This window comes from Lycorma delicatula, chromosome 1 (genome assembly GCF_047948215.1).
Source record: "Lycorma delicatula isolate Av1 chromosome 1, ASM4794821v1, whole genome shotgun sequence".
In the NCBI taxonomy this organism is placed as follows: Eukaryota; Metazoa; Arthropoda; class Insecta; order Hemiptera; family Fulgoridae; genus Lycorma; species Lycorma delicatula.
Genome location: NC_134455.1, coordinates 271,802,235 through 271,828,141, shown reverse-complemented (window position 1 = coordinate 271,828,141; position 25,907 = coordinate 271,802,235). Strand labels below are relative to the sequence as shown.

General features: G+C 29.6%; 1 protein-coding gene across 3 annotated transcripts in view; it reads right to left on the bottom strand.

Moving 5' to 3' along the window:
* Positions 1–25,907, bottom strand: part of Psi (P-element somatic inhibitor) — a 58,203-nt gene that overhangs the window by 17,021 nt on the left and 15,275 nt on the right. Inside the window, exons 3-6 of one of the 3 annotated variants that reach the window (XM_075377679.1) lie at positions 18,603–18,857; positions 18,009–18,138; positions 16,745–16,922; positions 5,918–6,088 (exon numbers count right to left, since the gene is read on the bottom strand). In XM_075377679.1, the coding sequence (XP_075233794.1) occupies positions 5,918–6,088; positions 16,745–16,922; positions 18,009–18,138; positions 18,603–18,857 (734 nt within the window). The remainder of the gene's footprint in view (positions 1–5,917; positions 6,089–16,744; positions 16,923–18,008; positions 18,139–18,602; positions 18,858–25,907) is intronic. The other 2 variants (XM_075377684.1, XM_075377694.1) reach the window with 2 other exon arrangements.

The window sequence follows — 25,907 nt, the reverse complement described above, 5'->3', positions numbered from 1 at the left end:
ATTCTCACGAAGATTACAAAAACTACATAACTTGATTTGCAAAAATAATTAAACACAATCAAAATTATGTCAAAAAAACCTAAACCACCTAATGTTACAACCACTATAAATTTTGACTAAAAAAAAAATAGGCTCACAGGGCTTAAGTTGGTTACTTTATTTGTATTATATACTTTTTATTTTATAAATTTTGTATTATATACTTTTTATTTTATAAATTTTGTATTACGTCAACAGACAATTTTAAAATGCGAGGTACATGGATTTATTTGGAGAAGACTGATAGCGGATAATCATGGCATAATTTAATTCTTATTGTACATTCTTGCTAAAAATAAAATTTTATCATAGTATGACATTATGCTCGCAATGGGAACAAACTTTTCCCACAGAAAACATTATATTAGTGTGCGTACACGCACTCACATAGACTTAAGTAATTCTCAGGAATGGTGGTGGGGGTTAGACTGGGAGACCATTGAGACGTAGTTTGTGTTCAGATTCATCGGTGTGAGCTTGAGTGCAGTGACTTTGTTCGGAAAACTGTTCAGGAGGTTTGCAATTTATGTTTTATTCTGGATACAGGTATGAGAAACTATTATTAAAGGCCTCTCTGCAAAAATACTTCAATAGATCCATTACAATATTACTAATCTGTCGACTATTTAATAAAGAACTATTAAAAATGTTATTTGTTATAATGATAAATTATGTTCAAAATTATAACTAGAATTAATTTTGGATTGACCAATTCCGTATTAGTATATGTATTAATGAGATGATTTGTGAAATTCTGATATGCAAATATCAAACAAAGTTTAAGTAGATAAATAATAAGGGTTCTATGAGTTTCAAGTAGTTTAATAATGGGTGTTCCAAGTCAAATATCCACTAAGCAAAAGAGTTTGTTTTATATGTTCTTTTTGTGAATTTATTAATGATTTATCTTATACATAGTACTAAAGAGTGTGATATCTTAAAGACAGCTGACCAGCTCATCACACTTAATAAATTGTCAACAAAAAAAATTAGAATGACAATAGGCAAGGAATCTGGACAAAATTAAATTGACTAGTAATGTCCCTGAAAAATCTAACCACAACTGTCAATGTTCATTTTCATCAACTACCTGTCAAAACTAACATGCTAAACTGTGCACAAAATGCCTGTATATATTTTGAACATATCAATATGAATACCTGAAAGTAAAACAAAAGCATTATTTGCTACCTTGAAGGAGAGTTCTCATTTGTTAGAGTTTTATTTGTTAGTCTTCACATAGGATAGTTTTCAAACTTCTCATATTGCAGATTACTACATGATTTCTAGAAAGAACCTCTTTTCTCAATTTTGCCACAACTCCTAAAGATTAGGAGATAATGTACACTAACAATTTAAAAATTTTTAAATCCAATTTCAAATAAAATATTACTATTAAAGAAATAATCTATTGAACAGTGTGCAATTATAAGGTTTATGACTTTTAATAGTCTTTTCTAAAATGTATTTTTTTTTATATCTATTTTGATACAAGGAAGAGTGAGTGTGATACCATATAGTAATTAATAAATAATAAATTTACTATAAAATGAAGTAAAATATCATAAACTTCTTTAATTAAAGCGCAACTAACTATATAAGTCAACAGATTGTTTTTAAAATTTAAAAAAAAATTTCATATCAACTTTTAAATAGAAAAAAAATGACTTTTGTTTTTTATAATCAAAATATCTTCAGGCATATAATATAGTTATTCCTATATTATTAATCACATGGACAGTTAATAAATAAATTGTTAATAGTAAATAAAATATTTATTAACTAGCATACTCTGTCGTGACTTCGCCCACAATATAGATGTAACTTCACTCGCAATACTTTTTAATAGAAAAATTATTTTTTTATAAATAAAAAATATTTAATCAATATTATATTTAGATTTTCATTAAATCCTGATAACACAAAATGAACACTACACAAAATGTTTTATGAAAAATACTGAAGGAATATATGATAAACAATGAATTGTTGCCCAAAACTTAAATAAAAGAAAACAAAAAAAGGAGGATAAGAAAACTGAACAATTTTTGTAACACCAATCCATTTTATGAATGAATTAAAATAGTTCAATAAAAATAAACAAAAAATTTATTACAATCCTAAATCTAACATCCCCATCATGGCTTCGTCTGTACTCTATGGTTACTTGTGCACCACAATCAGAAGGTCATGGCTCACTTTACTCTCACTTCCTGTTTTCTCCTGTTCCCCTTTCCTTCTCCCGCTTCTCTTTCCCTTACTTCCTTTTCCCCTTAATCTTTCACCATTTCCCTTTTTCAATTTTTCCCTTTTCTCTTCTTCATCAGTTTTCTATGAATTTCGGTATAGGTTCATTTTGCCACTAAGCAGAAATCATAGTAAAATTCTTTGTTATTCCTAATTTAAAAAAGCCTTTTATGGACACATGTTTATTATGAACTTTTTTCATTATTTTAAACAAAGAAATACAGCTGTAAAATTTAATGGGATTCTTCTAGAGCACTCACACACTCATTCTGTTGTTCTGCACGCGCACACCATGTATTAATATTACTTATTTGACAGATGTAATGAATTACTTCATTTCCATGCTTTACCTATGCTTTTTATCTCAACCAATTTTTTTGCATCTGATCTTCAATTATTTGCTTCACATATAATTTTTTAATTCCATTTTAATTAATTTATTTATTTTAAATTTAATTTAATATTATTTCATTTAATTTTAATTAAATTTATTTACTTCTCTTTCTTTACTTACTTTACTTTACTTTTATTTATACTTTTACTTTTTTTTTACTTTTACTTTTTTACTTTACTTTTATTTATTTACTTCTCTTTCTTTTTTCTCTTTTCCCTTTCCATTTTCTTTTCCTTGTTTTCACCTTTTTCTTTTTTAATTTTTTCCTATTTCACTTTCTCACCCTTCTTTCCTTTTACCTTTTTTCAATATTTTCCTATTTCACTTTCTCACCCTTCTTCCCCGCACGTAAATTGATCCAGTAGTTTTTTAGTCTACAAAGGATACAGATATCAGAAACACTGCAACGGAATCGTAAAATATTTAGTATAGCGAATGTTGCTTTTATGTCTTAACAGATAGCGCTGTTAACATAGATTTGAACCCCTTAAAATCAAAATTTCGCAAAATCCTTTCTTAATGCACGCCTACTTAAAGATAGTGTTTTTGAAATGCTACACTGACCTGTTGACTCATAAAATATCATATGACTTCTTGTTTCTTAAAATTATATAAATGATCGGTAGGAAGAAGCAACACCAACAAATAAGAGCCAGAAGAAATAAACAATAAATAACAACGTTAATAATAAATTTAAATTAAACTTATTAATAAATTTTACTACCGTAATCCATTCATTCAATATAGATTGATCTTAAAACACACATATTTTTAACACAAATAAATTGTTACTGAAAATATTATCGATTTTTCATTTGAACCCCTTAAAATCAAAATTTTGCAAAATCCTTTCTTAGTGCATGCGTACTTAAAAATACGAAGGTACCCTGAAAATTTCAAGTCTCTACCTATAATAATTTTGGCTGTACATTGATTATGAGTCAGTCAGTCAGGACATTCTGTTTTTTATATATAGATTTTCTTTATTACATAAACACAAATATAAAGATTTTATTGTAACTAATTTTATAACATCCACTTTTAAAACACAATATTTATTTGGTATCAAAGGTAATCCTATCACATCATAACAAAAGACCCCAAAAGCAAACCTGATTTATTTAATGAAGATTTAAATGGAATTAATAGTTTTATGTTCAGTACTCTTGACTAAGTTTAACTGTTATTCAACATTTTGTGTACACTTGTACAAAATTAGATTAATTAATCAGATTAGGATGCAAACAGTTAACATCTTATATTTTTGTACGAGAAAGTTTATTATTATTAGGTGCATATGCAGCATCTGATCCTAATATTACCATGAGAAAAATAAATCACTGTATTCTACTACACATAGTGTCTCATAAAGAAACTTTCAGGACATGTTCTACTGGTAAAAATAATGAAAAAAATGTATAAAAACATGGGTCTGGAAATGCTTTGTTTTCGAGTTTATGGCTAGCGAAAAATTTCACCTGGACTATAGCGCTTATAATAAAAAGAAGCCCTACTGTAATTTTTGGAACCCAAATTAAGGAGTTAAGTAGGTGGTTTCTAATGTAATTTGAGCTGAGAAATGGTATATTAAAACAGGTCCCAAAAGCTGTAACTCCAGTAGTTTTCATGATAGCCAATGTAAAACACAAAATTCAGTATCAAAAAACAAATTTCTTTAGGTTTGTAGTATAATAGCTTTATTAAATGACTAATAAAATGTGGAATATTTAACAAAACTTTTAGAGAATTTAAATCTAGGAAGATTAATATTAGTCAATAAAAAGTAAATTAATTGGTTTTTTATTGAAGCAAAACAAATAATAAGACAGAAAATCATATTATTCTGTATCTAATATACATTATTCTTAAAAAAGCAAAACAAAAAATAAAATACATGAAATTATAAATGGTAACAAAATAACAAACTGTAGCTACAATAATTATTTGAAATTCCCTGCTTCACAATGAACATAGCACTCTGCCTGATGTAAAGTATTTCTAGTGGCAATCTGTATCATCTTGGATCCTTTCCATAAATAATGCCACAACAAATATTGTGAAATTTATGTTTGAAACTAGTTTCCACAGTACCATGTGGATTGTCTTTGCTCTATACATGACTATTTTTAGAATTGAAGACTCAGTTTCTCGTAAGAGTGGTTTCATCAGTAAATGAAATTCAATTTACCTTATTGGTGTTTTCTAGAAGCCAATGGCCAAAGTTTACCCATGGGCGGTAATCTGTTGGCTGCAAATTTTGAACCTTCTGCAGGCAGAAAGGATAAAGATTTTCTTTCTGTAGGATACATCACACTTTATTTTTTGACAAACTAGTGCAACATGAAATTCACCTTGTACTAGTGCCTGGACTACACTGAATCACATTGGAAATGACTCTTACATTCGATATTCACTGAAGAATGTTTATTAGGTATAAGAAGAATAATAAGATTTTGTGTCAATTTTTCATCTGTTTTGCTTCAATAAAAACCAATTTTAAAAGTTTTTATTTACTTTATATTGGCTGCATTTACATTAATATCCTCACAATTAAATTCTCTACAAGTTTTGTTACTTACTAAATCTTCCACATTTATTAGTCATTTAACAAAGCTATTGTACTACTAAATTAAAAATAACTTGTTTTTTGACACCAAATTTTGTGTTTTACATCAGATATCTTAAAAAGTAGTGGAGTTAGTTCTGGGATCTGTTTTATCCTATTTCCCAGCTCAAATTGCAAAAGACACCACCAACTTTACTCCCAAAAATTACACTAAGGATTCTTTTTATTATAAGATCTGAAATTCGGGTAAAATCTTTCGCTAGCTGTAACTCAAAAACAAAGTGTTTCCAGACCTATGTTTATATAACTTCTGTCATTATTTTCACCAGTAGAACATGTGCTAAAAGTTTCTCCATTTCTTCGTGGGACACCTGTATATAAAATTATACAACACCTATTTTATTCTTTTGTTAAATATTATTTCTAAATCTTTCCAATAATCTTACTTTAAAAATTTATTTTATAAATTGAATAAAGAAATTTAACTAACTTTGCTTATCTACATCATATATTATTTAAACAAGTACACTCACAAATATTTCTACTTTATAATCTATTTTATAATATTTAATACTAGATTCTTGGGGTCTGTTTTTAATGTAACAATCACTTTTAAATTTATATACTTTTTGCCATAATTAAAAAAAAGAAAAAGTTATGTTTAAACTTACCTCAACCTTTTGGGGGTCCCCAGTAATCCTCAATGGCTTTTCATTTTCTTGAGAAGGACCATCTTGAATAACCACCATTTTTGCGCCAGATTTTTCTTGCAGCTGCTTTATTGTTTCACCTCCTTTACCAATAATTAAACCAACTTTTGGTCCAGGTACCATGATTTCAACCTGTAGCCACAAAGAAATCAAGACTGTTTTGTTGGTTTTGATGGTTTATACTATGTATTTATATAACTCACTAGAATTTTTTAATTTACATTCACAAAAGGTTACCATAAAAGATAAATTCTATAGTTGGGAAGGAAACAAGAAAATTATGGCTTGTCTATTTTCTACCATATCCAGGATAGGAGGAAGCATTAGTTTACTGAAAGGCCAGGTCATAATTTTAAACAATGACTGCAGCATTGTTCAATGTTTAACAATGACTTCTAAGAACAATAGATATTATGCTAAGCTTTGACAAGGTGAAAATTAAAATCAAATTTGATTCATTTCAACTTTCTATTATGTATCAAGAACTATCTCAATTACACATCTCAAAATAATAAAAGAATGCACAAGAACTGCTTGCACAAGTATTTAAATGCTTTGAAGAGATTTTAATAATAATATTCAGCTGAAATTTATTGCTTTATTTATAGATGATTTGGTATTTACATTTGAAATTAATTACTCCTGATTTTCCCTTTTTTTTTTTAAATTTTTATTAATTAAAATAACCACAGACTGAAAAGGAACAATAGATAACATTTCTGCTGTTTGTTGGCATTGAATAAATATTTTTTTATTCAATGCTAATAATAAAATACCCTCAAAAAAGTTGTATTTTTGCTTGTTTTTTTTTTTTTAATATTATTTTTGCTTTATTTCACAGTTGTCAGTTTTTACTCATTGAAAGTAAGGGGAGGATTTTGTCTGTATAATATTATTAATAACTTTCATTGTTGTATAAGATGCATATTTGAAATCTGCCTTAAGTGAAAGGGCTATTTTCAAGCAACACAGAACTCTACCTGCTGCTACAAGATGTAATTAAAATAGTCACAATGTTTTACTTTGGCGAACATATACACTGGTGCTGCAATTGGCTAAAGTAGGTAGGTAAGTAACTAACTGGCTAGAAGTTACACATTCCATTAATAATGATTGTAAACATTATCAATTGCTGGCTCAAAGGCCTTTTAAATGGTACATCCATTAATAAAAACATGTGATAAAATCACAATAGATTGTAAAAACTACATGTAGGAAGCACGGGCAAATGCACTAAGCAAGCAATCCATTGTTAAAATTGAAGGGTCAAACAAAATCATAGAGATTGACGAGAGTTGGTCATACTCCATAGAGAAAGAATAATACTGGTGTACATACTTCCACAGCAATGGATATTCAGTGGCGTTTCATAAAACCAACAAGTGTTTTGTAGTGATGGTACCCAACCACTCACAAGCCCTGTTTGGTGTGATAAAAAATAACAATGCCAAGAGAACAGAAATATATTCTGACTACTGGAAAGCATACTGCACAACAATTTGGAAAAAGCAAGATGTGCACACTTCAAACTTAATCATATGTACACTTTTATTGACTCAAAGAGCCCCAAACTCAAATGTTGAACATTTGGAGCAGTAAAATGACGTGAAACAAGTGACAGTGCAGCAAGGTAAAGAATCATTTGGTGAAGTAATTCTTGGCTGAATTCATATAAAATAGTGAAGTATGAAACAAAGATGACTGCGTCTCAGCCATACTTAGGAGCTCTCAAATTATTTTGGCCAATTAACAGTAACAATGATATAATCGAAGTTTATTAGAGGAAAAGTTGTGTGGCCCTCAATTATTACATAACTTCTGATTAATTTTTTTGTGTTGATACATACATTATTAATTGGATAATTAAATAACTGAATAACAGAAATTCCTTACAAAAACTTGCAGCCTGACGAATAATACAAACTAAACTACAAGGTAAGTAATTACCTCTTAATAATTTTTCATACAGTAATGAAAATAAAATTGTTAATTATATCCAATAATAATGTTAATTGTACAGGGTGTTCAACTTATGAGACGCCATCACTCAGTACTTTATAATTTTTTTTTCAGCCTCTTAAGTTCAACATCCTGTATCTTTTAACTATTTTTTTTTTTTAAATCTGAATGTTAAGAATTATTCTATTATCTATCATAATTCTTCATATTTTATAACTATTATTACAATTACTTTTACTGGTCTGGAATGTTTTTTACTGGTGTGAAATTGTAACAAAGCATGTTATTAGTAAACCAGGGAAATAATATTTATGAAACTTATACCAAACAAATTACATAATTTGTACTTCTAGATATGAATATAAATGAAGTGGTTTCTTTGAAGCATTTCATTAATTAATTTTTTTTAAATAAATACTTACTTGTCGTCTTATTTATACAAATGTTAATCTCTTAACTTTCTATTTTATCATGTTACCTATTAATAAATTATTAATGCATATGAAACAGTATTTTAAGGCAAATTAGAAATGCAAGACTTAAATAAAAACCAATTAAAGATATAGTTAAATTTATTAAAGTAAAGCTAGATTTTGAAGTACAAAGCATAAATATCAAATCATTGCCCGCATAGACTGGCTAGTGTTCAACAATCGGCCCAAATGCTCTAACGTAACTAATTCTAAGCAGCCCATGCTTAATTTCTACCTAGTATAACCCGTGGTTGATTCAACATACTATAGTTTTAATATCAATAATCATTAAATGATAATGGGAAACTTTTATAACAATAAGTGTAAACACACGAGGCATATTTTTTATATACGGGCCATTTTGATATAGAATTTGAAATAAGCGAAATTGGAAAAATTTTATTATAAGAAAATAAACTTACATATATAAAATATCTTTCTAGATATTCACCATTCACTGCAATATATTTTTGATATCGGGTTACCATCCCAACCCTGCAAAGGAAGACACCAGCCTAGTGACGTTCTGGTCACACCCCCCCCCTGCTTGATATCGGCTTACCAGCTTCATTCTCCTGCCTATGATTTAAACCAATTAATTACTTATCCGTTTTGCAATTCCTCATCCTTCACATGTCTGTAATGCAAGCCATTGTTTTACACAGGAGAAAAAGGTAATCACTCTGTGCAAGATCTGGATTGTAAGGTGGATGTTCAAATATTTTTCAACGCAATTGTTCAGTGGTTTTGTTTATCATGTGAGGTTGTGTGTTATTGTGCAGAATCAAATTCCAGTCGGTTAGCTTCCACACACATTTTGTTTTGAACTGAAGGTTTAATTTTTGTTAAGTGTTTTACAGTATGTATTGGCATTAACAGTTCTTCCACATTTAAGAAATTCAATCAGCAATATCCCTTCAGCGTCCCAAAAAATTGTAGCCGTAAGCTTTTTTCACTGAACATTTTTGGTTAAATTTTTTGGGCTTCAAGAATGATGAATGCTGCCATTGCATTGATTACTATTTTGTCTCAACATGTGAATAAGGTATCAATGTTTCATTCCCAGGCTTGACGTATTTCCATAAATCATCACCTTCATTTTCCTTGTGTCTCAAAAATGTTTGAGTTGTAACTAGTGTTTCTGTCAACATTTTTAATACCCATCTGGAACACAACTTTCTGTAACCCAGTTTTTCAGTTAAAATGTCATAATTACCAATCATGAAAAAAAAGTAAATACAATCAATAATTGAGAAACCGTAATCCTTTTGTTTTCACAAATTTTGCATTCAAATTTTCAGTCAATTCATCTATTATGACAGTCAGCTGACCACTATTACATTCTTTGTCACAAACATTCGTTCTTCCTCCATGAAAAAAAATGACAAACCATTGGCGAAATTTGCTTTCACACATAAACTGGGTCTTAGGTCAACCACCAGGTACAGCTGAACTATATAATAATGGGTCTGTAAACACTGACATTCTCTATGAATATCAGCAGTAAATTTTTCCCCCAATAGATAATGAATTTTGATCACACTTCATAACTTATTGGATTATTTATTGTAGGATTACTGTCAGCCAGGCTATACACAGCAACTAACGCAAATAACATTAACCTATTGTTGTAAAAGTATGATCGTTGATATAAATAAACATGCTACACTAGCTCCATAAATTTCTGCACCATCTAATGGCGACAAAACAAAAACAACCCTTACTTAAAAGACATGTCTTGTAAATCAAAATCTTGGGAATAAACATATGAAAGATAGACTTAAATTTTAATCACAGTATGACAAATGTTGTAAAGAGTAAACTAATCCATGTCTGCCTCACAATTTTAATGAGACTAATAAATTTGTTTACTTTTAGAGAAACGTTTAAAAACATCCTTAAATTTTCATTAACGAACCAGATTACTCCTTTCTTATAACATTGGCCAGTATAACTGCTGATGATTAATAAAATGTTTTTAGAAATGTAAACAAAACATAAGCAAAAAAAAACAACGAATGTTGGATGACCCCCAACACTGCTTTTACAATTGGGTGAAAAATAAGCCTTGCCTACCTAGTTCATTGGATTCGGCACTTTCCAGAGTTATAAGAAATGCATTTAACAAATTATAATTTCTTTTGCTATGACTATTCTTTTTTTAAAATTATTTTTATCACAAGGACGATATAAAAATTGAATTCGTGGAAAAGTTATTTCAAAATCAATTAAAAATTCTTTCCAGTCTTCATCTCTCTTATTTAGTTAGACCATATTTTGTTCATCTTAGTGGTAAAATCTTTACTACTAAATAATTTTTTACTGATATGTTCACAGAAAGAAAATTGTTTTATAAACTAGTTTAGAGGTCATGTAAAAATAAACCTTGTAAATTTTAGTGATCTTTAATGGAAAGCAAAAGTTTCCTAAGAGAGCTTCAATGGAGCACAAAAAATTGTAATTTAAATTTTTTATAGCAATATTACTAAACACAATCATATACTGAAGCGACTTGGATCAATCAGAAACACTAAATCTGCGATGTACATATATAAGTACATCATTGTAAAATTTTGTTGCAAACCCAGTTTTTAAAACACACTACTGCAGAGGCATTCTGTAGAAAATTAATAAAAAAAAATGTTTATGAGAATATAACCTTAACTTACTCTCCAAGACTGAGAAGGGTATGGTTTGGGGGCTGGACTGAATGTGATCAGTGGCAATTGGCACTAATCTTGTAGGATTAGATCTAGGTTAATTATAATTGTAGTGGTAATGATTTGTATTTAATGTAATGTGGGAATTGTTTCCAACAATTATCCTGTGACAGGAAGGTGACTTTAGATATGTATTTATTTCTTTTTCTATTATAAATTATGTGTTATTCTTTTATTTGGTATTTGATAAAGTGTGGTTTTAATGTGTATTAGTCAGGTAATACGGTTGTATGTTATGCTGATGTAATTTAGAACGAAGAAAACTAATTTCCTGCAGGCGCTATGCTGTGTGTTGACATACTACTATATTATGTTGGTATTGTTAACAATTTGTTTTGGTTTTCTACGGGTAATGAATCTTGAGTATTGGAAATGCCAGTTTTAGAACTGTTTAATTAATCTGGTTTCTTCATTTGTTCTCTTGTAAATTATGTATTGTATGAAATTGTATTTACTAAACTGTGGAAACATTAGTAGATTATTCAGGTAATATTGTGATATTGTATGGTGATGTAATCTAGAAAGTAAAACACTAATTTACAAACGGGCTCTTTGGTATATGTTACTTTACTATCATACTATATTGGTCTTTGTATTATTATTTGTGTTAGGTTACAATTATTATGGTTTAATTTATCTTGACTTTTTTATGTTTTAAAATTGTTCATGTAATTGCAGTATGGGTATTCAAGCCTTGTTTCAGAGGATTATGAACAAGTAACTCCTTAAATGAGTGAGCGATCTGGCGAGGAAGGATTTATGATTTATTCTTATGTGTAATTAGGTACTTTGTGACTCGGAGAAAAAAAACAACCAATTAGAGGACTTCAAAAAAATCAGGAAAACAGGACGAAGCATGGTGAAATCTAGGGCCAGGCAGGCAGCCTCCTTGCCTAGGACATCCTGGCTCGCCCACATGCAGGAGAGTCGAGAGTGTTTCTGATGATGGCATGGAGGAGCTCCCCTAATGGTATGAGGGTGTGCTGAAGTGAAGAACATGGAAAATACATGCCTGAAACCTAGTAGGTTAGGGTTGGGAAGGGCAGCTCCCATGAGGAGGGGATTTCAGCTATCCATAAGCAGAAGTCAGAATGTTCCTACAATCCAGGGGAGACCCTGATGGGCGGCCTCTGGGAAAGGCCAAGTCAGGGTGGGGTAATCTGCTACGACTTGGGAGCAATTCAGGTAATGCCAAGAGACAGATACTGGTTGTTCCTGGAGTGTAAAAAAACAAAAAAAAAAAAAACAGTAACTTACTCAAAACATTTTAATGGCACATGCACCTTAAAAAAGAGAAAAGGTTAGCGACAAGAAGACAAATGCAATGATTGTCTGACAGCTAGCACAGACAACATTACTACTGCCAAAAGAAATTTTCTATTTAACAGCAGAGCTAGGCATTTTTAATTTCAAAGATGTGAAAATGATTTGCCTTGAATTCCTTGTAATGAGAGCACAGAGAATAAACTATTTTCAAATATTAATTACACTTGCCACATTTATTGGATATAACTGAAAGAACAAAAACTTTCTTGATAGTAACATAATTGACATCTGGTGTAGTTATACAAACGTGAACATCTGTTACCAAATATTAGGTAACAGATAAATATCATTCATTTGATGATTTGCTCCACTCTATTTTATACTCCTGATGTTTTCTTTTTCCTTGATTATGGATACGACAAAAGTAACTGATTATTGTGGCTCAATCAATAACAATGGTATATCAGTATTTGGCACAAAATCAGGCCATGACAAGACTCCATCATACATTCTTCTTTGTACTCAATGTCTTCAGCTTGAATTATCATCCTTAAACTACTGTTACTCCCAAAGCAAACTTTGGCTAGTTGGGTGGGTCACAGATGGCAGACAGTAAACTATAGATTAACTTGAATAAAGTTTTATTAAATAAGTAATCTTATAAATAATAAACCGTTCTAAATTTCTCTTCCTTTTGCATTAAACATGAAATCTCTTTGGGAAAAATGTTCCAGTTCACAATCAGATCAATGGATGAATACTACTGAAGAAATTATCAAAAGATTTATGATACTGTTTGATTCAACAGTTTGAACTTTTAATACAAGTGCTTGTTTAGATAATTTTAAGTGAACAGAAAGAAGTTCTGCCGGCAAGAAGTTCATTTGGCAGAAACATGCCCACTTAGAAGTGGGCATGTTTCTGCCAAATGAAAACAAACTGTTAGTTTGAAAAACAGGTTAAATGATTATTCTGTCAATGTTCATGACTCAGTTTTCCATTACATTGCTAAACTGTTTGTTTTTGCATTTAAAAACACAAGTGTCATTTTAATATTTCTCAATACACTGGCTGCAAGCTAAGTTAACATCAGTGAATACCATATATCATTTTATCAAAAGGTTTAAGTTTAATTTCCCTTTTATTCTACTCTTTTAATATTACAGTACTTTCATGAATAAGATTTACTTGGTTTTCCAAACCATTCGATCTTAGCAGTTACCTTACAAAATTTGTAATATTGATAAAACAACAGTTAGCTGGGCAAATGACCTGTTCTCAGCAAACAGCTCTTGTTGATTCAACATATTTGCTGCAGTATTATTTGATGAAAAAAAAAAATAGTTTGTACTGAAGAGAAACAAGTTCAGTCGAACTTTTTGATATATTTTGACAAAAACTTAATTGGAATTAGAAAAAATGGCTACTCGAATCACATTATAAACTAAGTTTCTTTTCAAAAATAATCTAATTTGACAAAGAATTTTATATAAGTATAAATAGGATATATTTTGAATGTAAATAAGATAATTAAGTTTAAATGAGATAAGTATAGTAAAGTCGAGTACATTAAAATGAATTAACAAACTAAATACACATTCAGAATTTCAAATCATTATACTCCACATCACGAATCATTATGTCATTCCACCATTATTTCTACTTCTTCTATCTTTTGAAAAGTTACGTATTAATATAATAGCAACTATCATAAACAATTCAATTATTGAATAATTTCAATTTTCAAATTTGTTAGTTGGGAATTTCCACATTGGATTTCCTCAGGAGTACCCAGTTCTTATTCTTTTACAACCAAAAAATCGTAATATATCAAGAATGTGCTACGTAAATCTCTTTCACTGTTGTAACAATACTACAAATATTTTTATAGTTATTTTATTCAAGTATATAAGTGTTTATTTAAAATTTTAAGAATTATTAATCAGTTACAACATAATTTTATAAGAAATATGTCATTTGTAAAATGTGAGAATATTATTTTCAGACAGATCATTAATTATCATATATTTACATAGTAGGAATTACTGAGATATATAGACAGCAGGGTTTTATAAATCAAAAACAGAAATTCAATATGAATAAAAAGAAATTTAAAATTAAAACTACCTTAATATAAAAAAATCATTTTAAACAAAAATTTAAAGCTGCAGTCTACAAAATAATTTTCAATTACAGGCCAACATCTTCAAGAGAAGATGAAGACAAAGTAGACATAAAGAAACAAATGAAAATAATCAGGAAATCAAAAAGTGAGAAAGGAATATTATGCAAAGTATTGCCATCACCCATTTCAAAACATAAAAATAAATGAATGAGTCAAGAAAAACAAAAGTTATCAAGTAACTAGTTAAATTATATTAGATTATTCTAAATTGGTTAGTAAAGTTTAAAAAAAATTAAAGAGAACACTGAGAACGTCAATGGAATATAAACTAAAAAGATTATTATATGAAATTAAAAATCAGAAAACCAATACGGTTCATCCCTGGAAGTAACCATAAAGCAGATTCAGTTTCAGTATTCAGTAGAAACAAACAAATAAAAGCAAATGATTTAGGAAAAAAGTTAAAAATTGTTAGTAACAAGTCAGATATGAGATTTGATGATAGAATAGAAATTGTAAACACAATAGATTAGGGAAAAAATCTCATTAAGATATATTAAATAAAATTAATGTAAATGCAAAATAGCATAAGACTAAATAAAGGAAAGATGTAACAGTTCAGAATAGAAAATAACATAAGGAAACCAGTGTTAACAGAATAATTAAATTCTTTGAGAATTATAGCAAACTATAACAATTAACCAAGTCAAGTGACAGATCATTGTTAGGAATAGAAGAGAGAGCTAGTAGAAAATAAATACAGAAAGACTATACAGAATGAAAAAATTAGAGAAACTAAAACACAGTGATAATGATTTCAGGAAACTATAGAACAATCTAATTTTAACAAAGCTCTTTAAAATTTTAAGAAAGAATTATAACACACTTTCTAAAACACTATAAAAGCAATGAATAACACTATACTAATTAATTCAACAATAAGCAAATTTATTAAATAGTGAAGTACATCTGATTTCAATAAAACCACAAATTTTTCTACAAATGAAAGAAGCAGATAAATAAATGTGAGAAATCGCTCTACTAGAAGTTTAACATCTCTCGTTTCCAAATCACAGACTACAGAAATTTATTGAAGAATAAAACAGAAGTGGATGTAAGCTAAAGACCAATGTGGTTACAGAAAATTTACAGGGACATAAAAATTCTAGTTCTCAACTTAATTTTAGAACACAGGTTGAAGAAATACAAACTTTTAAAGGACAATAATAAATTTTGAAAAAAATTGAAAATGTAGGATAAATAGAATCTAGAAAAAACTCTGCATGTAAATACTGAGAAAGAAAAGTTACTTATAATTTACACAAGAATCAAGTAATAGCAATAGGAATAGAAAATTAGGAAAGGCTAACTGGAGTAGAGAAAGGAACTTCAGTTTCAGAGTCAAATAAAGCATCTATCCCACTACTTTAATTTGCACAGTCAAGAAATAAAAAAAAGCGGTAAGCCGTAAGGTAATAGTGCGGGACAAAGTAAAAAAAAAAAATTGAAGATTCACCAACATTATTTTGGATGAAACCAGGAAAAATGAACTATCGGAGAATTTAACAAGTTTGTTAGTTAAGCAGAAGCTATTAGAAATGAACAAAATAATGAAGATATGAAAGAAAAATTTGAAGAGCAGGAAAGCTTTAATATAGAAATATCAGCTCACCAACATAGATTTAGCAATCTGAAAGAATATTAATATGCATTGATCTTCATGAAAATAAAAAAAATACCATACTAATGAGAGACCAGGTTCCCTGACCCCAAGTGTAAGGCAAGACTGGCGGACCAACCTTGTTCTTACCATTCAGGGTTAATGAAATGTTTCCATAATCAACACTAAACTAAGATTTAATGAAATGGATAGTTGAGAACACCGGATAAAAGAGGTATATTGAGGCTATGAGAATGACAGATTGTAAAAAGAAATGCATCGAATCAATCTACATGCTAAAGAAGGAAAAAAAAATTGCCAAGTTTACAGTATCTAATATAATATAGCTTTCTTATTTTGGGACATATGGGCAGCTGCTGAACCTATAGCTTGGATCACTTAGTGAAAATGACTATAATCTAACAAAAGAAATACAAGTAGTTAATTAATTTCTAAGTTAATTAATTATAAACATAATTCTATCAGTATGCCATGCAGTTAGAGTTAAATCTTTATCTAACAAAAACAGCTAGTTTTTTTTATGATAGGTTACTCGTAACATGTTAATTAAAAACATATACTGACATGAGATAAATTGTTTACACTAACAGTGCTTCCACCAGTGCCACCAGCACCACCACTTCCGCCTGTATTGCCTGCCACTGGTCCTCCTACAAGACCTAATTCATCAAGTCTTGCCCCACCAGTACCTTCAGTCCTACTGCGTTGTGTAACAATGGCACCGATCAACTCTTTGGCCCGACTGAAACAGATCAACCACCTTATATTAACTCCCTCCATAAAATAAACATTATAAGACAATATCTGGGATTACTTGTAGTAGTGCATATATTGTACTAAGGAAAAAACTACAATATATTTAAATCCTGCTAGAATTTGGGGAAGAACTTTTCTCCAAAAATAATACTGACTGGTGAAGATATTTTTAGCAGTTCAGCAGTTTTTACAGCACCCCAATTAATGTTTTTATTACTTAGACATCAAATAAAAAATGAACATATACTAAATGGTCAATGATAGCTTTGAGTTTTCATTAGCCTTAATATTTTCATTTATATTCTACGTTAAACGAAACTTTCATTGAAAATACAATTTGAGAATTAAAAAGATATGAATTAATTAAATTCACAGAAATAACTTTAGTTTCTCTAGAACAAAAAGATGATCTAAAGTAAAAAGTTGACTACAATTTTCTATAAAATATTCCATGTAATTACTTCAACTCATTTCACAATAAAATGAATAGAAAAGAACACTATAAAAAAACCAAATTCTATAAATAAAAAAGGTACTGTCTACACTTTCGAATAAAGAAATTAGTAAATGAAAAAAAAACAACTGTATGAATACTTCATGTACTCTATGTTTACTAATATTATGTAATCGCTATCTTTCATTTAATCTCCAGCTCCTTCCCAAACATTAATAAACAGTTTTTGCTAATAATTCCCACTCTCAAAGATTGCAGGTATTTTTAATAGTAAACTGTTGTTTTCTATTTAATTCTTACAGATGTTAAATTTCATCTATTTATTCTAAGTCTAATTGCAGTGTACCAATAAAATTTTAAAATTATCTCTAATAATTTCCATTAGAATTACAATCTGCTTAGTTAACACTAACTGCTTCTGAAATCAGGTGATGCTAATTAATAAAATGTTTGTATAAGTAATTTTACAATCTGATAATATATCCTGTTTGGAAATAATTGGTTAAGAAAAGTGCTGTAATAATAAGATGCTCTATATGTTCTTAAATATTAATCTTAAGAAATTTCATATCATATCTACTTAAATAAATGTATTAAAACATTTATTCACATACTAACCTTATTGCTTGTGCATTGCCAGTGAGGGTACAAACTCTCTCAGGTGCCCCACCGCTATCAGGTGCCATCTGTATCTTACATCCTGACTCTGACTGCAACCTGCTTATCTGCTCACCTCCACGGCCAATAACTGCAACAAATAATATTAAACATGAAATTTCCCAAAAACATTAACTTTTTTAATGGCATGAGATATATTAACATTGGAACTGAAATAATACATATTTTAATGGCTTTAAAAATACATTTTTCCAAAAAAATTCATTTTCATATTTTTTTAAAATAAATAAGTCCAAAATCTTTTGAGCATTAAGATTTTTTAAGACCATAACTGAGCTTTAAAAATCAATTAAATTAATATTTAATTACCCTAATACAATTAAAATACCTATCATTTCTATTTCCAAGAAAAAATTTTCTTTTGATTTCAGCAATATCCCATCATGTAAAAATGCCTGTTCTATTTTAATTAATTTAATGAAACTGTGAACAATATAAAACACTAATCAACTTTTTTAATTTGATAACTTTGTTTTAGCTAAATAATAAAACTTTTAATGTGAATGAACAAGAATCTAAATAATCGATACTTACTGAGCCCAACCATTTTATCAGGAACTTTGATGTCTTCATTAGTTACAGGGCCACCAGCTATTTGCAATCCTGGCACTCCCAGGCCCTGTATCCCTGCCGCCGCTGCGGCTGCCACCCTCGCCGCCACTGCAGCTGCCTGAGCGGCTGCCGCCGCAGCAGCTGAGCTAGAACCTGCTCCTCCTGCAGCACCCGCACCCGCACTATCACCACCCGGTAGGACTCCTGTACCACTAGCTACCTTCTTACTTTCTGGCTCTGCCAACAAAACATCAACATTCACTACAACTCCCAAGACAACAGGGTAGCCCGATGATAAATAAATCTCAATGTCAAACGCAGTACTGCATTAAGCTTAGGCCTAAACAGAGTGAAATATACAAAATGAAATGTCCCCCGCCCGATTCTCAACTCCAATAATATTAACTACTCTTTCTAGAAATAAGCCGAAATTTTTCCATTAGGCCATTTGCCATGAGTTATGAAAAATTAGGAGATTAGATGAATGGACTTCCTACCTAGATAAATCTATCTGATATTGTGAAATTTTATACCTTGTCCTCATACTAAATGCAAAAGCATAATATATCTAACAAATGATAGGGTAAAAATCATGATACCAGAAACAGAATAAAATTCTAACTATTTCAAAATATGCAATCCAGCGACTTGTTTGTATAACAAATATATAATATATTAATGAAGACTGCACAAAGTTCATAGTAATAAATTATGAAAAATTATTAAATTTGCACTATAATATTAATTTGTTAAATAAAACTATGAAAAAAATTCTATTGTCACAACTGTCAAAAATAGTTGATAATAGAATCCAATGAATAAAAGTTCAAGGAGCCATAAAAATCTTTTAATCAATGATTATAATTAATTTTTTTTAAAGTTATTACAAAAAAAATTATTTGATATTTTATAATTCTAAAAAATAAAACTGCATAACAAAGTAGAATGTAGTAAAAATTAAATTTACAAATGGGATGAAAGAAACAAAAGGGCCAGTGGTCAGTTTACAATGTTGTTTATTGATGCCCTTTTGCAGGGTGGAAAGAGGGAGTCCTCTAAATCCAAATGCAGCTTCCAACTTAGCTCTCAAGTTCGAGTGTCATTTTTTTAACTTTTTTTTTTTTGTTAAAAATTGTTTTAATTTAGATTCTTACAAATTTATAAAAAAAAATCATTTTAGTATAAAAAAAAAAATAATCATTAAGAAAAAACCCAACATGGAGACTTCAACCAAAATCTCTTGATTTTAAAACTGGAATCCTCACCACTTGGCTGCTGTTACTGCTTAGATATACAAATAAGTAACTTCAATCAATCAAACATTTTTAAATGGAGTTTACTCAGAAATGGCCAGATTAGCTGCCATTTTGGAAAGAGAGGCAAGCACCTCTCCTACTACTCTGCAAAAGGGAACTATCAATAAGCTCCATCAGAAGCCGACTGCCTGCTCTTATAAGCTGCTAAAACGTGGCTAGTGGCCCTCTAACTCTGCCTTATGATCTTTGACATCAGAACATCAAACCCATGGTGAAGTTGAAACTAAAAAACTCACATTTAATGAAATCAGATGTGGACAGAAAGATGACATGGGGGTCAACCCATTAGTGTCTCAAAAAAACATAAGCTGGTTGCTTGACCAAAAAAATTTAAACTTACTCACTTGTTTCCTACATGTTTCAGGACATTAAAATTATTCTTTCTAAATTTTTTATCTAGGCAGTTTACCTGTGGCAGCCATTTTTGTTACGGTGCACACACCTATTTTTGTGATTGTAGGGGTTTACAGGAAAAATCATAAAAACCTACTGGTCCTGGAAGGATGAAGCAAAAAGCGATTTAATTAAGCATATTTTTTCAAGATAAAAGATTGGTCTAATGGTTTATTTATCATTCTTCTTTCAATTAAAAAATTAACAATAAAGTAAGAATTATTTTTTTATATGTAGGTATATATTTGTTGTTTTACCATAAATTATACTAATGGTGATATATATACTTACCCCTAAATTTTTAAGTATTTTAGAAAACTAATTTTTTTTTAAAAATTCAAATTTTGGCTTCAAATAACTTTGATAGGCTGGTGATAAAAATCTCAAATTTTCAGTGTTTTTGTAGATTTTTATGGCACATAAAAAAGTTTCTTGTTTATTGTACTGATAAAAAAATTATAGCCTCTCAAAAATCATGAAAAACCTGTTAAAAGTGACTCCATTTTGACTCACTAAATAAGTGCTCCAAGGAGGTTCTTGTCTTTTTTGCACTTTACATTTTTGTATATTTTTTTACTTAGCCCCTACGTTGTTGAACATGATGTTTTCAATATTTTTAAAATAGTTTTTTTTTTCATTATTACTGATAGATCGTAATTTAATGTGATAAATACAAGTAACCTAATACGATTTTAATTCAAAAATGCTTGTAAAACTTATCCAAACTGAGTTTTCAATGAATAGCCAGCCTACATCGTTTTTCAAGATTTATTTTTATAGTTTATTTTTATAGACACTACTGAAGAAAAAAATTGTAGCAAGATTTTAATTATTCTTCAATGAAATAGCCTGTTTTTGTAGCAATGAGATTGTTATTATTTAGTGTGATTAACCAACAACTGTGATAACTCTTCTGATAATTCTCTTGAAATTGTGCATGAACCCGTCACTGTAGTTAGTTCAAGTGATGTCAACTTTCTCAGGACTTTGCAGTTCAGTACCTATACTTTGTCTTGTTGAGATTTTTGAAATGATGTACGTGGTCCAGATGAGTGGAAAAATGAACCTGCACATCGTAATTTTCGAGGATAATATCTATCACTTCCTATCCACCATTGATTGTCATACACACAAGCAGTACTCTTTTTCCTTTAAGTGAAAGTGGTATAATACTTGACACACGATGGTCTTCACAGTCCTTGGAATCCGAGGTAAAGTAACATCTTACAATACTTTCTGATACAGGAACATACTTGTGGTAACTTCTAGTAGCAACAACTCTTTCACAGCAGTCAAAACGTTTTTTAGAGTTTCTGAAATCTTAACTAACTCATCTAATTTAATAAAAAAATGCTTGTGATTACAAAATGAATACATTTCATCAATGTTTAGTATCTGACTGTTTAATGTCCTTTGCAGGCTTGCCTTTGCCACCTCTCGTTTTGTTGTTCCTTCCACACCATCACAGGCGTTTTCCCCATGGGATGATCCAAAGAAGTGCCATTTGGCTTTAAGGCCGAAATCTTTTTGGTGATGCACAAATCAGCAAAATTCTTTTTATTTTTACACCAACTTGAAGCACTATCAGTAAAATAGATGTTCAGATGTACTTCCTTGATATGATATGTTAAAGGTTTTTGAAAGCAATATAATTTTGCTGTATTAAGCTTCAAGTGATCACTTAAAATACAGACACTTTTGTGTTGTAATATATAAATTTTCCTTGAGGTAGAACACAAAATGGTGAACTATGGCTTTGCTGTTGACCCAATGGAAGCTTTGTATCTTATTTTGAACAAGAAATGAAAAGTTTTCTGCAAATTTGTCAAAACCAAACATTCTTCTTCACCTAATTCTCATTTTTTTCTTTGTGAAAAAGTGACCTTGAGATTTTGACACGAAATGGTGAGCTTCAGCTTTTTCACAAATGATTTGAAAAACTCATCTTGGTCAGAAGAACAGTAATCATCTCTGTCCTATCAGCTGTTACACACTGTTTGTACATACATTACTATACCTGGCAACACATCATACTCTTTGGAAAAGTTGAGCAGGTCTGCTTACCTGGACATTTAGTGCTCACTTTCATCATACAGCTGTAGTTATCCTTGTCACAAACAAAGATATCTACTACGTCCTTATATTTGGGACCTTAATCCTATCAACATTAAGTTTGGGACCATCAATCATGAGTTTGATGTTCTGGTAGTAGAGGCAGACACAAACTGTATGAGACTTGGGTGGACCAGCCAAGATATACCATTTTGGAAAGAGCTTGCGGAACTTTGATGTTCCAATTTTTTCCTCAGGGTTTTCACTTTTAAAGGAGACATACAATTTATTTAAGTTTATCAAAACAAGGTGCTTTTGCTTATGCACTTTGACACAATCAACACACGTACTAACACAATCCTTTTTACCAGGACAAGCCTGCAATTATTGACAACACAATCCTTTTTACCAGGACAAGCCTGCAATTATTGACGTCTTCATAAAGTAAAACAAGTTGTTTAATTGTGTCGTTACTAATTCCTCTTTTATCTTTTACCTAACTACAGTAGAAAGTCTTGCTCATTAACTAATTCTCTAGTAAGTATAACCAAATCCTCAGACACATTTAACTCTGATTTTATTTTAGATCTGGTTCAAGATTGGGAAGGTTAACTGATAATTTTAATCTTATCGTTTTTAGAAGCAAGAACACATTTTTCTTTTAGTTTGAAAATAAGATAATCATATTCACTGAAGAAGATTGAGCTGGATTTTCATTTTCAGAAACTTTTGAGACAAAACACAATTCAAGATCTTTTATAATTTTTCAGATATCTTATATATTTTAAATTTTAATGCTGATTGCCTTTGATCCATGCTTAATTTTTTTTTCTAATTTTGATGGAAGTGATACACCCAAAATGTTACAAGCAGCATCTGCAATTGTTCAATATTGTAATGTGGAGCAATGTATTGCTCTTTGTTTTCGCATTCATATAGTTCTTTCTTCTGCTGAGAAAAATACTTTTGAAAGTTAAAACAGAGAATTTCCAGGAACTAAATTTAAATTTACAAAAATATGTACTTAAGAGCTTGCTCTAATGTTATTTGTCTTTTTTCTTAACTTTTTTTACGAGCTCTCAAAGGGTCACAAAACTGTCCATACACATGACTGAAGTTTGACAAAAACCTTTTTTATATTTACAAACAATAGTGGCATCTGAATTAACACATTAAAAAATAAGTTGGTTTTCATCACGAAATTAACAAATTTTAATGAGTTCTTTTGGTACTGTACCATACACTGTTTTTTTGACATTCTTCAGTCACATCAATTCCTATGAAACATTGTTCTTCCATTGTTTTATGATTATAAAATTTGCAATATATTAAATAAAATTTATTTATTTAATAAACACTTCCAAACACAGGATGAAAATTCGAGACACTCTGGAAAAATTGGAACAATTCACTGACTAATGTCAGACTGACCATTCTGTAACTGCAAAGCTAAGTGAAGCAACAGGCATAAATGAGCATGTTGCAAAATGAATTCTCCTGACAACTGGAAATAACTCCAAGTGCCTGTTACAACATGAACACCGCAGTTGAATGGTTCAAACAAGTCTATTTCAACTGTAGTAATATGTATAAAACTATTCAAGTGCAAAGAAGACAAGAAACCCCCCACTTATTTAGCAAGTAAAAATGATAATAGCTTTTAACAGGTTTTTTATGATTTTTAAGAGGTTATAAGTTTTTTATTAGTGTAATACACAAAAACGTTTCTACTTGCCATAAACATCTACAAAAACACTGAAGTGTGCAAATTTGAGATTTTTATCATCAGCCCCATCAGAGTTATTTGTAATGAAAATTTGAATTTTTTTAAAATTAGTTTTCAAAAATTCATAAAAATTTAGGGTAAGTATATTACCATTAATATTATTTTTGGTAAAATTACTAACATATGCCTACATATAAAAAAAAATAATTCAAACTGTGTTTGCCATCCCTGCCTCTTAAAAAAAATTACCAAAGTGAAATTTCACATTTTTCATGTTCAATTTTATTGGTTATTTTCTCATAGAAAGAAGAGAGGTAGATAAATAAACCACTAGATCAATCTTTTACCTTGAGAAAATATGATTTAATTGCTTTTTGTTTCATCCTTCCAGGACCAATAGGTTTTTAGTTATGATTTTTTCTGTAAAACCTTACAATCACAAAAATAGGTGTGTGCACTGTAACAAAAATGGCCACCACAGATAAACTGTTTAAATAAAAAATTTAAAATGAATAGTTTTAAGATTCTGAGACATGTAGGAAACAAGTGGGTAAGTTTCCATTTTTTTTTTTTTAATTGGTCAAGCAACGACCCTAGGCTCACTTTGAATGGAATGACCCAGAAAAATAAAATGAGACCTCTCTTGGAATTTTAAGTAGCTAAGAAAAGTTTTAATGCCATAAATTCATCAGCATAGAAACATAGTACTATCAGAGTAGATAGGTCATAGTGGCTCAGTTAATTTATTTCATCATGTACACTAACTTTCAGATGCATCTTGATGAGCAATTTTAAATGCTGAAGTTTTTCTCTTCAATAGTCTAATTTTTAGTACCTAAAAAATCCACAAGTGCAACATTGACACCAGTTGGACTATTAATTAACAAAACTAATTCAATTATGAAATGAGTAAAAATATACTCTAGAAATTATTAAGAAAAAATTATTTATTAAACATAGGTTGTCTATGAAATCTGTTAAGTAGATAAAAGATGCTTAAATACACTTAACTTTCTTTGAAGAAAGTGAAAAAATCTATTAAAATTGTTTGTCTCCATACAGTTTTAAAAACCGTTTGCTAGCATAACCAATTTAACACTACTATTAAACAACATACAGTTTATCAGTAATTAATCAGAAACTAAAAGCAACTTACACTAACGCACTGCCTTAGATTTCATCTAGAAGCAAAGTTAACGGTACATGATATGCATGTTAAAGTTATTTCATACCAAACAGTAATTAAAAAAGGCCAGGATTAAATAAAAGGAACAAATTTTAGAAAATAAAGAGTGCTTTCATTCTCATTTAAAAGGAGTGTTTATCACGCAAGAGAAAACTTAAGAGATTAATTACTGTACATAACCAGTAAAAATCACAAACATTTACTTCATTCTCATGACAAAATTTATAATCACTGATATAAGTTTATTAAAATCTGGTAACTTTTGTGTAAGGAGATAACATACTACAAATAAAATTATCTAATTCTGTGTTCTATCATTTCAGTTCCTTATATCTCATGATTTACTAACAACTACACAATTAAAATAATTAACATAATCATCACTAAAAGTAATACTTGCAAAGAAAAATTATATTAATTTATCAATCTAAAAATATATATATATATATATATATACAGCAATAATAAACATTAATTGACTATAATCAATTCAAACTGACACTTATTGTAATATTTTTTTGGTATACCAAAAGCAGAGAGTTATGACCAGTCATAGAAAATAAAACAATTTTGTGGCACATTAACTGTATCTCTTATTAGTTACTACTAATGAG